Here is a 21,825-nt window from a genome sequence, read left to right as displayed (position 1 = left end):
ATAATGTTTGCAAAATACTGTGGGGAAACGAAAGCAAGAAGTTGCTGACACGTCATCTGAACTAATGACGAGACCAACAACTCAAATCTGAACTCGAATGTTTTTGAGGTTAACAAATGTTTAGATGAACTTTTATGCCCATTACTTCATATTTCCCTTTGTGCCTCTGTACTGCTTTGTTCCAGTTAGAAGCCGAAGTGGAGATGCCACAATATGAAAGTGTCTGTTTGCACACAACTTCCAGTTTAATTATACAGACCTAAGCTGACCAAGTAGCTTGGGTAAGAATACAGACTCCTGGGTACTAATTCAAACTCAGCCTCCAAAACATTTGTGTTTCTCCTGTCATCAAGCTAAACCTCTAAGGTTTGGATATTGTAGATTGGTCCTCTCCAAAGTCCTGATATTCTGAATTCCTGATCCTGGGAGATGCTGAGTGCCCTCCATTGAAGCCCATCGGGAAGCCAATGGGAACTGAGAGTGTTCAGCACCCCGCAAGATTGGGGCCTTATTTTATAGCGGAATCCAATGTAATAACATTAAAATGGTGCACCTGGCTCCTACCAGCGATGCTGCAGAGTCTTTGCAAAGCCATCACATATTTTCTCACCACTGTAAAAACATCCAAACAAATCTGATTTCCAAACCAAAGTAGATATTTCCCCACTAACAAAACAGTGCTAGCAGCTGCTGCGTTTCCAGCTACTGGTAACATTCTATTTTTATACGTGATGCTGTTGGCAGTGTTCCCTAAAAAGCAATGCAAGATGGAAGAATGTCAGACTGACCTGTGTGTGGATTGAGGAGGATACTGCCAGGTGGTATCCCTGCAGCTTCAAGTGGAAGTATGATATAGCTGGTGTTGCTTGGTGCTACCTGGCCATTCATCCCATTCTCTGTATATGAGACATTGCCTGAAGGGCTGGCTGTCACTCCAGGGGCAATGGATGCACTTTGGAGAGGCTGATGTGTTCGTGACAGTGATCCTGAGGAGCCAGCGCTGCTGGAAGACTCTGAACCTGGAAGAGATACAGAATCTCAGTTATGAAGGAAGCCAGGCCTTCCATTCAAGTTGTTACTTACATTGAATAAAACTTTTTAAAGATGGAAAGCATTTAGTACATAATCAGCTTTTTAACCCCTCGGACCATGATGGTTCCTTATGATAACACACTCTACAGCAAACTCAGTTGTAAGCAGGGACTATTGTGATTCAACCCAACCTACAAAAACCCATTTCCCCCCCGTGAAAAGTCTCCCCTTCCATAAAAAATGTAATGAACCAAAACACAAAATACATGCTATGCGATTTGCTTTACTGTCATGTTTAATCATTCATAAAAGGCACACGCACTCTGTCCGAAAGAACAAAGTTTACAATTCCATAAGCAAAACCACAAGAACATAGCAATTGAATCCCTAGTCTACTAACTAATTAGATGTACCATTCTTCCCTATTCACTGCTAGATACAGTTATAATTTTAGCAACTTACTTGCTTTTTCAGTACCAAGCCTATTAAAAAGTTTCAAGCCAATACAAATATGGTAAAACACAGTCCAGTGATGCTCAGATGGCGACAATGCAGATGTTTTAAAAATTAACAACGTTCTGAATACAACTGTTCAATCTTTTATGATTTTACTTAGACCATTTTCCAACATTTTGATACAACAAACATATACAACCTCCTTCACAAACAAATTTGGATCTGCAATTTAACTCTAAAAGGGAAGGAAGGAAAGAACTCAGGATTATGTTCCATCAGCGTTTTCCTCCTACATAGCTTTTATATTTGGGATCAATCATGTGGGCTTAGTAATAGGTTACATAGCTCCCCTGAATCATTTTTCAGTTTTGTTCTTGTCTGGATCCATTTCTTTTTTGGTAATGAGACTAGGCCAGATTTTCACTGAAACTGCAGCAAAGGGAGCAACAGCGTGTAATTTGTCAAATCTTCCTGCAGTAGCTTTTGTAAATATAGGGCATCTGTGGAGTCCCCTGTTGTGTAAAATCTGAGTTGCGTTTTCATCAAGGTCATCTTCATGCTCAGAGCAAGTTTCAACATGCATAACTGAATGCAAACAAAGAAAGAACAATCTTTCTGAAGATTCCAGTGACTGCCATTGGACTGCAGGGGCACAAACCCCCCTCTTTTCAAATCAGTCGATCAATCAATCAACCAACCAAGAGGATAATGGAGGTTGCAGAAGAATTTCCACTATGTATTCTGAGACTGCCAGCTATTCCTTTTTCTTTCCCAACAAAGGTCTATATAGTTTGTTGAGAAACTATATATCAGAAATTTAGGACATTTACTCCTGAGAAGCTGTTTCATTTTATCATTTTGCTTGTACAAATGGCAGACATCTCGGATGGGAGAATTCTTGGATGGCACATTCAGCAACTTACAGACAATATTCTGCTCATTTAGGTTTTTTCAGACGTAGCATCAACAGCATTAAGCAAGAATGTATTTTTCTCTGAATAGAATATGTAGCAATTATCAGATATTTTCCCATATATAGCCACCTTGCGTTAATTTCAGTGTTGATTCTTTCTTCTAGTTCTTGCTTTACTTTTTTCCTCTTTTTTTCCCACTTGCAAAAACTCATAATGGATCTGTAATGTGAAAACTGTTGGGAGGCCTCTATCAAAGACAAAGTGAATCAAGAGATTTCTTTATTATTTCTAATAAAAACATTTAAGTGATCCCCACAGGCCCCAATCAGGATTCTTTAAATTGCTAGTTTTGTGCTACATTGAAGGCAATATGGTTCATGTAAAAGAAGATTGCAAATTTTTTAATGAAGTTTGGGTCTTTGTCTTTCAGATGTTTTTATGGCATAATCACAGATTGATCTTTACCATTTTGTGAGTGTAGAAGAATACGTAGAGAGTTCTCCTGTATTAAGCTGATATTGAAGAACTGCTGGAACAGGCTTCGAACAAGCACTTATGTTATTGTGAAGCTATATTTCAACTAAGGTGATGGTATTTAAATTGGCTCACTTGCAGGATCATCAGTGATCCGCTCTTCTACCTCAATAGTTTCATTTAGTGGCACAACTGATGTTGAAGAAACAAACAAAATTTCTGAACTTTTGGAAAAGAGCATTAATCCATTCCAATATTTTTACTTAACAACTCTTAAGCGTATTTACATAATACTCTATAAGACTTATCTATTTTCATTATTTCTTCATTACAATGACTTATTTCCTACCATTTCATTCAACTCTAGCCATCCTAGGTCAGTTAAATTCAAACACTGATGTTTGGTAATAAATAAAAACTATTTCCCTTTTGCTGTATTGGTCAGTCACTTTCACATTTACTACAGTTAGATGAGAAACAACCATTTAATTCGTTGAACATTCTGAAGACTGGAAAAATAAGACTAACTAGTCAACCTTAGATGGAATCATGTTATCAGATGACCTGACCACCTTCCAGAAGTTCTGATTTTCTAGCAAACCAGACCTTACTGATCCACAAGTTCACCCCTCTCTTCAGTAACTAATGGCTAATGTACCTCTTGCCATCATCAATGACTCCACCTTTATACAGTTCCCCTTTATGCTTTTTGATAGTTCTAAAACATTTTAAAGATTTCATAATAGGCAGGGCCGGCTCCAGGCACCAGCCCAGCAAGCAGGTGCTTGGGGCGGCCAATGGGAACGGGTGGCATGTCGGGCTCTTCGGCAGCAATTCGGTGGTGGGTCCCTCGGTCCCTTTCGGAGGGAAGGACCTGCCACCGAATTGCCACTGAAGAAGAAAGTGGCATGGTGGAGCTGCTGCCGATCACGACTTTTTTTTTCGTCGCTTGGGGCAGCAAAAACCCTGGAGCCGGCCCTGATAATAGGCATAACAAGAACCCATCACTTCCTTATTAACATACATTTGGATGAATTATGTTCTTATAAGTACCTCACAGTGATACTGAAGTTCAGAAAGAGATGGTGATGGGGAAGAAACAGGAAAAAAACAACTACTAGGTTTTTTTTGGAGGGGGGATAAAGAGAAAACCTGGCAGCTTTCTCCACAAACCTGACCCACACAATGAGGCTCCCCTCACTTTCCTCGAGTGACTATTTCACAGTCCACATGATCTTACCATTTGAACTCCTGCCCCATCTCCCCTGCCAATGTTCAACTTAAATTTTCCTTTGCTTGGTTTCATCTCTGTGTTCCTAATTTCACCTCTTGGACAAGCCTTATTAATTCTTCTACCTCCTTGTTGTTTACATACTTCAAAGGTATCTCTAGAAACAGTGAAAAATACTCCCTTCCCTGCCAGTTGGCCCATATAATTATCCACTCATTACTTGCCCTAAGGGGCCAATTTCCCAGCAGTGATACATTGTTCATCATTTTTGTAAGTACCATCCTCTTAGATGCAGTTTCACAGCACCAGAAAAATTGATTTGCTAGTTTTAAAAATTTGTTCCACCTAATCATCGTTCATTTTTATATCACTTTTATCACTTTGGTACTTAAGTGCTGCTGTAAAAGTGATACTGGTCTGCAGCTTGCATTTCTGGAAAGAGGAATGATTCTTCAACATAGTAGGTTTGCAGGTGCCCACGCATCTACACTCCGAAGTTTATTGGGGAAACATTTATCACATCACCTTGACTCGAGCAAACCATAAAGGAGCAGAAATCTGGTTGCAAAATCAGGCCGTTAAATCATAATTTACAAGATTCTTTATCAAAATGGTTAATGTTTTTAAATGCCTGCAGCATAGATTGTATTTACTCTGCAGGACCTGTAAAGAGCACTCAACAACCTGGATTCGATTTTTGATCTCAGTTATAACAGTAGAAGTCTGGAGTACCTCCAGTGAAGTTAATTGGCACTACAAATTTAATCAAATGTAACTGGGATTGGAATGCAGCAAACTGTTTATAAAGGGGGGAGGGGAAGAAATAGGTTTCAACCAGCGTTTATCCTCTACTAGTGTAAAATGGAAACTTTGCACCATAAAGAAGGAAGTTAAAGATATATTTGGTTTATGCCTTCCTATTAATAGCCACTTCTTTCTTAATTAATATGCTACATATATATAGATATGGATAGAATGCATGTTTGGTTTTCTTTTATTATATGACAAATAAAAATGATTGTAAACAGTAAAGGAAAAGGTTGTCATCATACTAAGAGCCACATTTTGCCATCATGAGTGTGGATGGGAGCTGAATATCTATGATAGATACATACAAGGACATCCATTTACCACAAATATGCATGCTTAGACAATCCTGAAAATAAGTCATTTATATTACAGACGTCTAAACCAACTGAAGATGTGGACGATGTCATAAATTGCAGGAATGCAGCATGAGTAATTTGTTGAATTATTAACTCCTCTTCCCTGCCCCCACAGTATTGACTGATAGCTCTAATAATTCATCTCTCAAAATACATTATGCTTCATAATATATAAGCAGTAGGTAACATGGTATTTGCGACATACAAACTGAGCTTTTAAATTAAAATGTTTTTTTTTTTTAGCAAGTGTCACAGGAACAGTATACAATAAACAGTAAAAAGGAAAGCCAGCCATGTGGTGGATTTAGAGCACCTCATTTCATTCTGAGAGCACAGCACCATCATTTCTCTGCTGACTTTTTTTTTGTGTGTGTGCGTGCGCGCAATGGAGCACGGAGAAGGGCACGTTCTGTGTCCTATGTAAGGTGGGACCAGATGTCTGAAGCGATACAGAAGAGACAGAGTAAAAGAAAGACCAGAAGGGACCATCAGATCTTTTAGCTTGACCTCCTGTATATCACTAAACACCACTCAGCCAACCCCACCCCAAGCCACAGCCAGAAGTTAGACCAAGCAGGACACTAAACGATTGTGTTGGCGGATATTGTACTATTGCATATTTTCTCAAATTATCTCTGAGCATACACTGGATTTAATTAAAACCTTGATATTTTTCCAGTTGAAGTTATTTGGTTGATAACATTGCTATGGCATCAGGATGACTGTCATGTGTTTAAAGTCTTGCTTAAAGGTCACCTATCCTTTTATCTTTTATTGTCTTTTAGTTGATGATGAACTGTATGACTTATCATTGAATGCAAGCTGGCTTCTTATATATTGTGCATAAATGAAAATGTGTTAACTGCATTATTTGTCTGCGATCTCAATAGAAACACATAATAAAGCCTTGAATGTTTGCTGAACAACAGCATTTAGCTCAGGGGTAGGCAACCTATGGAACGCGTGCCGAACGCAGCACGCAAGCTGATTTTCAGTGGCACTCATACTGCCTGAATCCTGGCCACCAGTCCGGAGGGCTCTGCATTTTAATTTAATTTTAAATGAAGCTTCTTAAACATTTAAAATACCTTATTTACTTTACATACAACAATAGTTTAGTTATATATTATAGACTTATTGAAAGAGACCTTCTAAAAACGTTAACATGTATTACTGGCACATGAAACCTTAAACTGGAGTGAATAAATGAAGACTCGGCACATCACTTCTGAAAGGTTGCCAACCTCTGATTAGCTGTTACTCCTCGGGGAATTCTGTGCCACTGCACAATGCAGAATTTCACAGAATTTCCTGTTTCCCCTGCAGAATTTCTGACTGCCACTAGGGGTTGCTGGACTCTGCAGAGCCCGTTTCGCAGTGAGTGGAGTGCTCATTCCTCATTTTCCCAGGGACGGGAGAGGGCCTGGGAGACCCAGCTCTGGCAAAGGGTGAGGAAGGGCAGGGACACACCACACCATGTCCCCCGATGGGACAGTAAAGAAGTTGGGGGAAGTAAAGGCTCTGGTGGTGTTGGTGTCTGGGCTGGAGGCTGTCTTGTGGCTGGGCTCTGTGGAGAAGGGGGACTAGTGTCTGGGGGCTGCGGCGCGGCTGGGCTCTGGAGGGAGGAGGTTGCTGGTGTCTGGGCTCTGGGGCCCTTCCAGCACCCATAACTGGAACTGGATTGTTGTAGGGGTTTCTTTAGCTCTCTACTTTTTGCTGTTGTCTGTATTGTTGACATACTTGTTGACAGGTATTATGAAATAAATCACCAACACTGAAACCAGAGTGATTATATTGTGTTATTTTGACAAATATATGCAGAGTTTTGCAGAATTTTAAAATATTGTGAGTAGAATTTTTTAATATTTTTGGTGCAGAATTCCCCCAGGAGTAAGCTTTACTGCAATATTAGTAGTACTCCGTAAAATTAGATTACAGAATACTGAAAATGCCATGGTGAATATGACTACGTCAAGTGTTAACAATAAAATTTTAACCAGCTAGTCAATAGGCCAATAGTGTATTGAGGTCTGACAGTTGCATGAATCCACATAGTGTTGTCTGGGGGTAAGACAGCAATATACTAAGTTGAACTTTTCCATTTTTTGGAATAGTCGTTCTCAGCTGCCATATTGCCATAAAATAACACTTCAATGATAACATCTGAATCTGTTTTTCCCCATAGCCTTATTTCCCCTGACTTTCCCAGAGTGACTGACAGCTTCACTTTATATCATGGTTTTGAAAGTGAGAGTTTGTTTTGACATCCAGTATTGCACTTTTTTCCTCCTTTTTTATGTAATTTCTTTTTCTTTTCCTGTGGCTTGACAAGCTTTCAAATTGAAACACTTAGATAATTTTTTTAAAAAACCCAAAACCTCCAAAGCACTTACAATACCTAATCATTCTGCAAAGAACATGGTATTTTAATACTACTGAAGTGTTTTAAATGTGTTATAAGAGCTGTCATTTGAAAGTGGGGGTTTAGTGAATATATCGTGCAGATATATTTAAAATTATTAGAGCTCTTTGGGGATTTTGTTTTTGTAAGTGCATCATTTGATATGATTGATTTCACCACTATAAAGGCTATTTAAACTATTAAATCTTTTGCAGTTAGCATGGGTCCAAATCCACCAAAGTGGATTTCCCTGACACTGTTCAAGTGTTTTGTGTCTCTGCAGTGTGCTGCTGCAGAGGAATGCAGTCAACACAGAACTGTACTACGGATTACACTGAGCTGCTGTGCTTCTCCATTCACTTATGCATATTGGGCTCAATTCTAAAAAGATGCAAATATCTACTGGTGTCCTTGTCAATTCATACCAGAAAGGATCATGCTCACAATATATTGTGTGCAGCACTGTACAATGCATTTATCATTCACACTGGCTGAGAACATGGCAAGTATTTTCAAAGTCATTTAAGCACTACTGAAGCCATGTAACTCCCACAGATGCTAACTACGTATGTATGACTAAATAGGGTCAGATACTATCTGGATATGTATGACTCTATGCACATATACTACTGAGATATATATGACTATATTGGGCCAGATTCTGAGGTCTTTATCCAGGTTATATTCCATTCTTAATTCAATGGGATTTTACCTAGCGATAAGGACAGAGAAAAACTGATCTCAGGATCTGGCCCATTAAAAGCACAACCTTCACCTGCCACAGTTTTAAAAGACACCTGAAACCAGGGGCTTATAAAAATGTATTTCAGGTTCCCAGCCAGCTTCGTGACAAGCAAGATTTAAAGGGGCTGCATTCAAACTAGTGTTGCTCCTTTAAAACTGGCAGATATGCAGACATGGCCAAAACTCTTCACTGCACTTTGATCATGGAGATGCTAAAATGCAGACTTCTTCCACCAGTCAGCTGGGCTTCCTGATCGATCTCCACTGTGCTCCTGGATACAGCACCTGAAGTGCAGCAAAGAATATAGTACAACCTCAGGGGAGATAAGTGATATTTGGCTAACCGAGGTTTGATGAATTGGGGTTAATTAACTAAGGTCTGTAAAGCACTTTGAAACTGAAAAGCACTAAGTGCTAAGTATTGATTGTCACTGGGGTTGTACTGTTTTTATCAAATGACCCAAACTGAGAAAGGAATCTGATGGGCTGATTATTTATATTACACATTTATACATAAATACAAAACATATAAAAGAGCTAAATGGCATGGTTTGGAGTTACGTAGACCAATGCACCATGACTCACCCTTAAGTTAATATAATCATGAAAGGTAAACACAAAAGCAGGAGAAAATTTTTCTCAAATTGTCATTTCATTGGAACTACAATATAAAATGAAGACTTCAGAATCCAAAATTCATATTAGCTTCCATTACATCATGTGATTCATGAATGAGGTAGACTGGCAGCAGACTATCTGCAGAGGCCCCACTCTGAGAAGCAGATGGCCACTTCAGAGGTCTGCGTTTCAGAAAAAGGGCTTTGGATTTTTGAGCGCGGCCAAGTTTTACCACATTTAACTCCCTGTGCAATACAAAAAAAAAAAAGTGTTTTCTTTGCCAGAAAGGACTATCATCTTCTAATCCACAGAAACTGCATACGATATGCAAGAATAAACACAAGTATTGTGCCATGAAGAACAATGAAAACACAAATCAGGATTTGTTATTCATGTTTAAAAATTCAACACTGTAGACCCAGCTACTATATACAGACACGCACACATACACAGTACTCGCAGTAAGTACATACTTCACTTGTAATTCTTAATACAGAATGGCTGCAGACAAACACAATCATACTCATTTCTCATGGCAGACACACAAGCATTATGAACCCAATAAGTAGTAGCTACCTGTTTTAGACAGTTTGCCGGTACTCCTGTTACTTGATGAGCTATCTCCTCTTGTCAGAACAGTTATTCCACCAAAACTTGCTGTCTTTGTTATGGCTGGCTTTAAATTGCGATTAGAGCTGTCTGAATCTGTGCTGCTCCATGGCCTCTGGTGGTCTGTCCATTTCATTTCATTCTCTGTACTGCTTTGCCGGCTGCCAGATGCCTTCCCTGTGCTATCTCTGTTACCCCTAGAGCACCATCAGAAAAACAAAGATGCATAAAAATGACAAACATATTGGCAAAATCCTGCTCTTGGTCACAATGGTGTAATACTGGAGTAAATCCACTGAAGTCAATGGGGTGATTCTGGATTTAGGAGCGTAGCGGTATGATCACCTACCTCCTGCCTGGAAGGACTTTAAATCAGCCCTGGGAGAGGGCTAGGGCAGGAAAAGTAGGGTTGACTGGGGAAGCAGCCGCACCTGGGCCACGCCCCAATCAGGCCTCGGCTGGCCCTATATAAGAGGCTGGGAGCCAGCAGCTCAGTAGTGTCTCTCTAGTTGTAGAGGGAGATGGATCTGGCTTCCAGGACCTGAGCAGAGTGCCTGAGTGGAGCAGGGCTGGGAAAAGGCAGAGGAGCTGGGGAGGCTCCAGCCTGGAAAGCCCCAAGCTGTGGCCTAGCAGAAGGCCAACGGGTACTGGGGGTTGCAGAGGGCAGCCCAGGGGTAGGCAAAGGCAGCAGGTCCAAACCCAACCTTACCAATGATGAGTAGGCTGATACTGCAGTCTCCCAGGGCATGGGAGCTAGATAATGACTGGCAGTAGCCTTAAACTGAGGCGAGGTGAGGATAGTGGGTGGGGGCTCCCCAGGGAGGGGAGACCCTGAGAGAAAGGGGTTACTGCCTAGGGGCAGCACCCCAGATAACAGGGCACCAGGTCTGGGAGGGACACAAGGGCCACGCAGCAGCGGGACACTAGCCTGCAGAGGGCGCTCTGATGGCTGGAGAGCTAGTTTCCAGAGACGACCAGCTGGAGACACCACAGAGGTGAGTCCTGCATCACTACAAGGAGTCTAACAGAAAATGGAACCTGGCCCAACATATTCAACATATAAACACTGCCATGCCTTTCTTTGTATATAGCACTTATCATTCTCTCTCTCTCGTGTGTGTGTGTAAACTTCACCAGAAGCATATACATCAGAACAATTACACATGCATCTGACAAATGTTTTACATCAAAAGTGCTAGCCTTCTTCATTGGCTCTGAATTACAGGGAAAAAATGGAGATCATATCATATCCTACTTAGAGATTCAGCAATTGAATAAATAATTATCTTCCCCTTACATTACCACATCGTGAACACACAACAAAAAATATATAATGTAAATGAAAAACTCAAAAGCAAAATTACAAAAGCTGCAATAGAAACATTTAAACAATACAATCTTTTGGATTCAAACTCTGGGCAAAACTGTCTTTTCAGTTCTGCAATATTCCGCTCTCTCTACATGTACAGAATTCCCATTGACAGCAACAGGATTTCCATATTCCTGTTTAGACTTTAGGAATCCATCATGCAGGTCTGAGAGAATATTGCTCTGTAGTACCTGTAGGGGAAAAAAATGGCAAACTGTAAACCCATTTTTAAAAACCCTGCCTGATGCTGTAAGATGCTGAATATTCTCAGCTCATAATTTCACTGGAATCAAGGGCATTTGTCATGTTGCAGGCAATACTTGGCATCTTACAGGATCGGGACTTTACTGTCTGAAAAATGACAGTTCTCAAGATAACCTCTCCTTAAAGACTAAACAACCTGTGAGAGAAAAAAAACAAATCTATCCAAAATGGAGACAACTATATTGGACCCTCATGGCTCCCAGTGATTCTGTGACACTGGTGAGAATACCTCCATTTTCCCTGTCAATCAGACAAGACTGGACAGAAGCATGATGGTGTACTGTTTTCTCAGAGCCAACGCATAAGGTGTGACCCTAAGATTGGAAAAGCTTCTGAAGTCAGTGGGCAAGGATCCACTGGCAATGGGGTGCATATCAGCAATAACCACACTGCTTCACGGGAGACCTCATAGATTATAGGTGACTTCAGGGATGACAACGGAGAAGAATGTTCAAGTGATCGTCCTGGAGATTCTTTGCATCCCTCAAAGGAAAGAAGACAAAAGATCTTGGAACTGAACTGAACTGCTGGCTCGGTATATGGTGTAAAGTAGAAAGTTTTGGTCTTATGTAACCTTGGTCTACCTTCTATGGGGAGAGAGGGCTGTACAGGATGGTCTTCACCTCAGCAGAAGACGAACCTTTATATGAATAAATTCAACTCAGATTGTACTACTGAAATCTGGTGGGAACATCTGCATGACTGGAATGTTAAAATCACTAGCTATCACCTATTTAAGAAGGATAATAGGGGCAAAAATGGTGTGAGAATGGCACTATGTCAAAATGACATTATTTATTTCCAATTTACTGACAACTCAGAAACAAATGATCTTGTGTGCTTACAGATCAACTTTCTAACAGATAAAGAGCACTAGCTGGTGTCTGCTATACACCATCAAATCACACTAGAGAATAGTGTGCACCTATCTATATATGCACTTACCTATAATGCATACCGAAAAAAAGCTGCACGATCATGGGGGACTTCAATTTGAGTGACATATGCTAGAGGCCTGAGGCTGCCAGTACTAAAATATCCTTGGAATTTCTAAATTGTATAGATGACAATTTCCTAACTTAGAAAGTGTTGCATCCTAAATGGGGGCATTCTATATTTTTAGACATCATCTTGACAGATAAAGAGGAACTGATCACAAAACTAAAAATTAGTGGTAGTTTAGGTACAAGTGATCACAACTTGATCACATTTATAACATGCAAATATAGAATATAGTCCAAACCCATAACATATTATACTTGGTGCTTTAAAAGGGTTAATTTCATAAACCTAAAACAATTATGAACCAGATCAGTTGGGAGACAGAATTTAAACAGAAATCTGACTGATAATTGGGAACTGTTCAGAAACGTTTTACCAGATGAACAAAAAACCACAATCGAGAAAGAAGGCTTGGCTGGTTAAAAACCAACCTGCCACAGAGGGAGAAAGCAGCTATAACATAACATATATAACACACAGAATACAGGGAACTTGACAGCAATGAATATAAATCAAAAGCTAGGAATAGTAGAAAACTGACAAGGGAAGCAAAAGGATGTAAATAGAAATGTATGGCTGGCAGAGTTAAGGACACTAAGAAGTAGTTTTTTAAGGTATATTAGAAACAAAAGGAATCCCAACAATGATATTTGTCCATTACTAGATGGAATGGTCGAAGTGTCAATAATAATACAGAAAAGGTAGATGTGTTCAATAAATATTCATGTTCTGTATTTGGGAAAAAGCAAGATGATGTGGTCATATCACGTGATGCAATACATTCTATTCCAACTGTAAATAAGGAAGATGTTACACAGCAGCTACTAATGCTAGATATTTTACATTTGCATCTGGATAAGTTCAATCCAAGAGTTTTGAAAGACCTGGCTCAAGTGTTCTTTAGGCCATTAATGTTGATTTTCAATAAGTTTTGGAACATTGCACAAGATTCCAAAGACTAGTAGAAAGCTAATGTTGTGACAATATTTAAAAAGAGTAAATGGGATGACCTACTTTATTATAGGCCTGTCAGCCTGACACTGATCCCTGGAAAAAGAAACAAACAGCTGATATGGGACATGATTAATAAAGAATTAAAGGAGGGTCATATAATTAATGCTAATCAACTGTGTTTTTGGAAAAAAAAATCTTATCAGAACAATGTCTTTTCTGATGAGAATAAAAGTTTGATTAATAAAGGTCATAGGGTTGATGTAATATATTTAGACATCTAAGGCATTTGACTTGGTATCACACAACACTGATTAAGAAATTAGAAAAATACAAAATTAACATGACACATATTAATTAATAGATTAATAACTGGCTAACTGAATAGTAAACTGGGAATCATCATCCAGTGGTGTCTCTCTACTGGTGTCCTGCAGTGATTGGTTCTTAGTCCTACACTATTTAACATTTTTATCAATGATCTAGAAGAAAAAATTATTACTGACAAAGATTGCAGATGACAGCAGATTGGGGTGGTAAATAATGAAAGTGACAGGGTCACTGGTACAGAGTGATCTGGATTGCTTGGTAAACTGGGCAAAGCAAACAATATGCTTTTTAATATGGCCAGTATAAATTCATACATCTAGGAACAAACAATGTAGGCATTATTTACAGGATAGGAGACTCTATCCTAAGAAGTAGTGACTCTGGAAAGGGCTTGGGTGTCATAATTAAGGTCCCACCAAATTTGTGGTCCATTTTGGTCAATTCCACAGTCATAGGGTTTTAAAAATATTAAATTTCATGATTTCAGCTATTTAAATGTGAAATGTCATGGTGTTGTAATTGTAGGAGTCTTGACTCAAAAAGGAGTTTGTGTGGATGGGTGGTGGGGGGGTCGCAAGGTCAGTGCGTGTGGGGGGGAGGGGTTGCAATACTGCTATCCTTACTTCTGCGCTGCTGGTAGCCACGCTGCCTTCAGAGCTGGGCAGCTGGAGAGTGGCAGCTGATGACTGGGAGCTCAGGTCTGAAGGCAGAGCCACTGCCAGCAGCAGCACAGAAATAAGAATGGCATGGTATGGTATTGCCATCCTTACTTCTACCCTGGGCCCTCAGTCAGCAGCTGCCACTCTCTGAAGGGTGGCAATACCGCAACCCCCCTAAAATAACCTTCTGACCCTCCTCCTGCAACTCCCTTTTGGGCAAGATTCCCAATTTGAGAAATGCTGGTCTACTCCATTAAATCTGTTTAGTATAGGGTAACAGCACATAAAAGACCAGATTTCACAGGGGGAGACCAGATTTCACAGTCCATGATGCGTTTTTCATGGTCGTGAATTTGGTAGGGCCTTAGTCATAATGGATAATCAGCTGTACATGATCTCTCAGTGCGACACTGTGGTTAAAAAGGCCAATGCCATTCTTGGATGTACAAACAGGACAATATTGAGCAGAAGTAGGGAAGTTATATTACCTCTGGTATGCACTGGTGCATGTGCTACTGGAATACTCTGTCCAGTTTTGGTATCCACAATTCAAGAAGAAGGTTGATAAACTGAAGAGAGTTCAAAGAAGAGCCACAAGAATGATTAAAGGATTGAAAAACATGCTAGCAATAGACTCAAGGAGCTGAATCTGTTTAGCTTAACAAAGAGAAGATTAAGGAGTAACTTGATCACTTTCTATAAATACCTACATGAGGAGAAGTAGTAGTTTGATAACAGAGGGCTCTTAATTTATTAGAGAAAATGTATAACAAGATCCAGCTGCTGGACATTGAAGCTTGATGTACTTAGACTGGAAATAAGGCATATATTTTTAACATTGAGGGTAATTAATCACTGCAATGATTTACTAAGGGTTGTGATGGATTCTCCATCACAGGAACCCTTTAAATCAAGACTGGATGTCTTTCATGCTGTAGTTCAAATAGGAACTAATTCAGGGAAGTTCTACAGCCTGTGTTATCCAGGAAGTCTGACCAGATGATTTCAATGTTCCCTTCTTGCTTTATAATCTACAGCCTATAAATGTGAGGATTAATTTTGACTTCTTCCTTTCCCTTAGCTCACATATCTAGGCCATACCCAAATCCCACTCCTTTTTCCTCCTCAACATCTCCAGGATCTGTCCTTCCCCACCATCCTCCCAACCCACATCCCCATAATCAAATTCCTTATTGAAGCATTTGTCACATCCTTCCTCTTTCAGCAGCAAAGAATCCTGTGGCACCTTATAGACTAACAGACGTTTTGGAGCATGAGCTTTCGTGGGTGAATACCCACTTCCTCAGATGCATGTCAAGTGGGTATTCACCCACGAAAGCTCATGCTCCAAAACGTCTGTTAGTCTATAAGGTGCCACAGGATTCTTTGCTGCTTTTACAGATCCAGACTAACACGGCTACCCTCTGATACTTTCCTCTTTCAGGCCACCCAAACAAACACATTGCCTCTCTTCAGCCTATATTACACCTCCTAGTTTCCTACTTGCCCACTGATTTGAACACGTCACTTCCCTCTGCAAACCCCTCCATCAGCTTCCCCTCTATTTAATCAAATTTAAACTTCCTGTCACTAACTTCGAAGGCATAAATATATTCTACTCTTCCCTACTTATCCTCCCTTGTTATTAGTGTGCACCCTGTTCCCACTCCACTCATGTTCCCACTCTTGTTTCCCAATTGTCAGCTTCTCTCACAATCACAAATAGGGCTTCCCTCCTTGAGGCCCACTACTCACGATACAACCTCCCAGGCATGGCTGATACCCCAACCACATTTAAGTGCCTCTTAAAGACCATCTTCAGTCATGCTGCTTTCAGTGAATCACTATATGTTCCCTTCCCCTGTCCATCTGCCTGCCCAATCTTTGACTGTGAACATCTTGGAGGTAAGGACTGCCCATTCTTGAATGCCTGCAAAACATCCTGCACATGGGGGTTGCTAGCATAAACAAAAATAATAATTCCAAGTACACTATGAGCTGAGAGCAGAAGGCTAAGAGCAGAATTTGGCTTATTATGAATAGTTTACAAACTGCCTCCAAATGAAAAATAAAATGCCTTTCACAGCTGTGTAAAAACTCAAAGCAGAACTTTTGTGAGTTTCTAACTAGATTTTAGTACTTGGCCATTTCACAACATTTTCCATAAGTGAAAAGCAAAGGGTGCTTGCCTTGGTTGTTGTTGTTGGAGTACTAGGGTGTTGTTGTTTTTTTTGCTTCCAGCAAAAACAGCTTCTCTCTTTCATTTAGAGAACCTGAGATTTAGATAATCTGTGTTATTGGGGAGGTGAAGGAACTGAATGTCAAAGATCCAGACAAGCTTAGTGCATTGCTTGGCTTTGATCAGAGTCTTACAAAGATGTGATCAGCAGTGTTTACTGTCAATTTTTGGGAAACCAAACAATGGGAGAGCACAGCGGAAAGACCACAGATGCAATAAAATTTAAAAAAAAAAAAAAAAAAAAAGGTAAACATTTTAAAAGAAAAAATGTTTTTAGATTTTACCAAGAAAGAAGACTATATGGGCAAGCATTACTTGCTGATTCTGTTACATTCTTCTGCTTTAAAAAACAATGGCCCTCTTGTATTTATGTTTTCGTAAAAGAGAGAGATAAATGAAGTACGGCTGTACCCTGATGACCTGAAATCTCATTATCTGCAATGCTGGGTTATCCAAAATTCCTTCCGGTCCCGAAAATCCAGAATTGATTTAGAAACCGACATCAATTACTACAAACCTCACTCTATCTGAAGATTAGATGCTCCCCATCCCAAGATACTCAGACAAGCAAGGTTGGCCTGCACTATGGGAAAAAGATAATTTACCTATTGCCTGAGGCAACAGGCTGTGGATCTGTCTGTGATGGATCCACTGGTCACAACACCATCCCTTCCTTGGCCCAGCCTTATTCTACCTTCCAGCCCTGCTGTGTAGGGACACCCAAAGACCTGCATGGGCTTCTCAAATCCTGCCCCCAAAACAGCAAGAGTGCATACTACATGCTAAGAAACAAACATATACATTCATTCACACACACGCAGTAAAGAAATAATACCACCCTAGTTATCCATGTGTTATGTAGGTTAAGTCCTATATTTTCCAAAGGCTTTACTATTTTTGCATACTCAGTTTGAGACACCTAGTAGTAGGGACCTGGTTTTCAGAGTTGTTCAGCACATGCATTCCAAATTATTTAAATCAGTCCCTTATTAGATGACTCAACTTGAGTACTTAAGCAAGGTGGTAGGGTCTTCCATTGCCTCGCCATGCTGGAAGGTGTGGAAACTCTCTATGAAATGTGAACTGACTGCTGTTGATTCACAGTGGTATGTGAAGCCTGTTAACTCCACTATAGATATTAAGGAGTGGATCTCTGAAAAAAGGGAACTAGCATCCAGAACTAAAAGAACATAGAAGAAAACCCCCCCAAAAAGTACAACTTGAGGGAAAAAGCCTCACCCAAGGTTTATTAAGTGCTACTTGTCTTTCAACTGGCAAGAAAATAATCATAAGAAATGGGGTGAGTTTGGGTGCCAATCCAACAGAGAGAGAGAGAGAGAGAGAGAGAGAGAGAGAGAGAGAGAGTGTGTGTGTGTGTGTGTGTGTGTTGTATTAGTGCAGAGTGGTGTTAGTCCATTTACAGGCACCTCCAAATTGTTGCTCCTCAAATTCATGGACAATTTTGGAAATGTAGGTCTAAGGTCCTGATCCAAATCCCATTCAAGTCACTGGAAAGACTCCTATTGTATTCAGACTTTTGAAGCAAGACTTTCCCAAAGTCACATAGGTGGTATGGATAAAATCAAGATTAGAACTCAGTTGTCCTGACTACCAGTCCTGTGTCCATAATTCCTCTCCATACATACACCTGTACCCTCACACCTATTAAGATACTTGTTTTCATCTATGAGGACACAGATAAACTCACAAGTGAAATTAGTTGGAAAGAAATCTTTAATAAAGTAAACCATACAAACCTAAATAGCTGTCTTTTCTTATGGGTGTCATTGCATATACTGTTGTCTTCCAAGAGCCTACTGAAAATGAAAAGAAAAGAAAAATTATGGTAATAGACCTGGGAGTTTTAATGATAAATTCAACTTCACGTCTTTAATGTTAAATCCCATGTTGCTCCTTAGCAACAACTTCTAGTTTTCTGTACCCACACTTAAAGAAATGAAGCTAAAGTCACCGCTATTTTGATCTCATTGGAGTTACTCCCAGGATGATTTTGCCACAGGACGGTCTTTCTGTGATGCCTAATTGTGCCATAAAACACCTGCCAGCAAGAGGCTGGAAATCTTTTACCACTTTCTAATAATAAACAAATTGCAACTCTCAGAAGCCAAAGAAAAACGTTTTTTTTTAAAAATTTCTTAAAGAAAATAAACCTAGCTACACCTATTAAGATCTAAAAACTCCAAATCAGCAAAATACTGCACATGCTTAATTTTAAGAACATTGTAAGTCCCACTGAAGTCATTGAAGCTTGAAGAAATGCTCAGGTGAACTGATGAATAGAAGTGGTGTGAAGCACATGTTTAAGGCCTTGATTCAACAAAGCATTTAAAACACATGCTTAACTTCATGTACATTCGATCCTTCTGGTCAAAGGTAGGGGCCCCGGCAGAGACAGATACACCCTGGAGGTGAATTCCTGGTTGTGAAGATGGTGTCACCAGGAGGGGTTCAGCTTCCTTGACCATGAGATGCTGTTCCAGGAAGAAGGACTGCTAAGCAGAGATGGGGTCCACCTATCAAGGAAGGGGAAGAGCATATTTGGATATAGACTGCCTAACCTAGTGAGGAAGGCTTTAAACTAGATTTGAAGGGGGCAAGTGTTCAAAACCCACAGGTAAATCAAGAACATGGAGACCTGGGAGAAGGTTCTGAATTTGGAGGGAGCATGGGCTCTTGCAGCAGGGATAAAGGAGAGAGAAGACAAAACTGGGGGAGGGGGAATCAAATCAGTATCTTAGATGTCTGTATACTAATACAAGAAGTATGGGGAATAAGAGGGAAGAACTGAAAATGCAGGTAAATAAAGACAACTATGACACAGTTGGCATCACAGAGACCTGGTGGGATAATACACATGACTGGAATATTGGTATAGAAAGGTACAGCCTGCTCAGGAAGTACCAGCAGGGAAAAAAGGGAGGAGTTGTTGCCTTATATATTAAAAATGTATTCACTTGGACTGAGATTGAGATGGAAATAAGAGACAGACTTGTTGCAAGTCTCTGGGTAAGGATAAAAGGGGTAAAAAACAAGGGTGATGTCATGGCAAGGGTCTACTACAGACCACCTAACCAGGAAGAAGAGGTGGGTGAAGCTTTTTTTAAACAGCTAAAAAAATTATCCAAAGCACAGGACTTGGTGGTCATGGGGGACTTCAACTACCCACACATCTGTTGGGAAAATAACAAAGCAAAGCACAGATTATCCAATAAATTCTTGGAATGTATTGGAGACAATTTTATATTTAGGAAGGTGGAGACAGCTACCAGGGGAGAAGCTGTTCTACATTTGATTTTGACAAATAGGGAGGAACTGGTTGAGAATTTGAAAGTGGAAGGCAGCTTGGGTGAAAGTGATCATGAAATGGTAGAGTTCATGATTCTAAGGAATGGTAGGAGGAGAACAGCAAAATAAAGACAATGAAGGCAGACTTTAGCAAACTCAGGGAGTTGGTAGGTAAGATCCCAGGGGAAGCAAGTCTAAGGGGAAAAACAATAGAAAACAGTTGGCAGTTTTTCAAAGAGACATTATTAATGGCACAAGTGCAAACTATCCCACTGTGTAGGAAAGATAGGAAGTATGGCAAGAGACCACCCTGCCTTAACCAGGAGATTTTCAATTATCTAAAAATCAAAAACAAATCCTACAAAAAGTGGAAACTAGGTCAAATTACAAAGGATGACTATAAACAAAACAAGTATGTAGGGACAAAATTAGAAAGGCCAAAGCACAAAAAGAGATCAAACTAGTCAGAGACATAAAAGGTAACAAGAAAACATTCTACAAATACATTAGAAGCAAGAAGACGACCAAGGATACGGTAGGCCCATTACTCAATGAGGGAGGGGAAATGGCAGAGGTGCTTAATGACTTCTTTGTTTCGCTTTTTCCCCAAGGAGGTTGGTGGTGACTGGACATCTTACATAGTGAATGCCAGTGAAAATGAGGTAGGAACAGAACAGGCTAAAACAGGAGAACAAGTTATCTAATTCATCCAAGGATTTTTGTCTTCAAGTCACCAGGGTCTAATGAAATGCATCCTAGAATATTCAAGGAACTGACTGAAGAGATATCTGAGCCATTAGCGATTATCTCTGAGAAGTCATGGAAGATGGGAGATATTCCAGAAGACTGGAAAAGGGCAAATATAGTGCCCACCTATAAAAGGGAAATAAGTAGAACCCAGTGAATTACAGAGCAGTCATCTTAATTTCTGTACTCGGAAAGACAATGGAGCAAATAATTAAGCAATCAATTTGCAAACATCCAGAAGATAATAAGGTGATAAATAAGAGTCAGCATGGATTTGTCAAAAACAAATTGTGTTAAACCAACCTCACAGGGTAACAAGCCTTGTGGATAGGGGAGGGAAGCAGTAGATGTGGTATATCTTGACTTTAGTAAACGTTTTGATACTGTCTCACATGGCCTTCTCATAAACAAACTAGGGGAATGCAACCTAGATAGAGCTATTATAAGATGAGTGCATAACTGGTTGGAAAACCAATCCCAGAGAGTAGTTATCAGTGGTTCACAGTCATGTTGGAAGGGCATAACAAGTGAGGTCCCACAGGGATCAGTTCTGGGTCCGATTCTGTTCAATATCTTCATCAATGATTTAGATAATGGCATAGAGAGTACACCTACAAAGTTTGTGGATAAGCTGGAAGGGGTTGCAAATGCTTTGGGGGATAGGATTAAAATTCAAGATCTGGATAAACTAGAGAAATGGTCTGAAGTAAATAGGATGAAATTCAGTAAGGACTAACATTCCACATTTCTATAAAATTTTTCATCCAATAACTTCAATGCCTTTCACAAAGATTAACTAATTAGTTAAATCCTCTCAGCACTCCAGAGAGGTGGGTCATTGATAATCAATCATTACATTGGTGTTTTGCTGGTTTAACAAGCACTTGTTTAACCTTAAATTCAACAGCTTTGGAAAGTGGCAAGCAACATCTGATATGCTCTTATATCACCATATACCTGAAGACAATCTAAGTGCAAATCCCAGTAAAGAGGGAAAGCCCTCAAATAAGTTGGATCACAAATTAATTTGACAATGAGTCTGAGACTAACAGCTACAAATAAAAAAAAAAAAAAAGCAATTTTTTTACCTGTTTTCCACAAAAAGGTTTTCCTGGGAGCAAACTGACTGAAAAATAAAAAAAAAGGATTGAACCAGACATTCTAGATATGCTATCGTCCAATTTCTTGCTTGATTTTAGAATTATCTTCCCCATTCAGGCTCAAGGGGATTTTAATTCATGCATCATTTGCATTTGTAGAAGACAAGAGGGGGAAAAAAGTCAAGAATAAGGTCACACCAGTAAAATAATTCC

The 21,825-nt window shown here is 39.8% G+C and overlaps 1 protein-coding gene across 11 annotated transcripts in view; it reads right to left on the bottom strand.

The window, feature by feature from the left end:
* ARPP21 (cAMP regulated phosphoprotein 21) overlaps positions 1-21,825 on the bottom strand; it is a 265,697-nt gene that overhangs the window by 79,121 nt on the left and 164,751 nt on the right. For 9 of the 11 annotated variants that reach the window (XR_007772330.1, XM_050937943.1, XM_050937940.1 and 6 more), the window contains 4 exons: positions 21,601-21,638; positions 18,217-18,276; positions 9,613-9,842; positions 789-1,019 (listed from right to left, as the gene is read on the bottom strand). Coding sequence is in view for 10 of the 11 variants with exons in the window: in XM_050937943.1 (XP_050793900.1) it covers positions 789-1,019; positions 9,613-9,842; positions 18,217-18,276; positions 21,601-21,638 (559 nt within the window). In the remaining variant the exon portion in view is untranslated. The remainder of the gene's footprint in view (positions 1-788; positions 1,020-9,612; positions 9,843-18,216; positions 18,277-21,600; positions 21,639-21,825) is intronic. The other 2 variants (XM_050937948.1, XM_050937950.1) reach the window with 1 other exon arrangement.

This window comes from Gopherus flavomarginatus, chromosome 2 (assembly GCF_025201925.1).
Source record: "Gopherus flavomarginatus isolate rGopFla2 chromosome 2, rGopFla2.mat.asm, whole genome shotgun sequence".
Classification (NCBI taxonomy): Eukaryota; Metazoa; Chordata; order Testudines; family Testudinidae; genus Gopherus; species Gopherus flavomarginatus.
The sequence above is the reverse complement of the archived record's forward strand: the minus strand, read 5'-3'. Positions and strand labels throughout refer to the sequence as shown.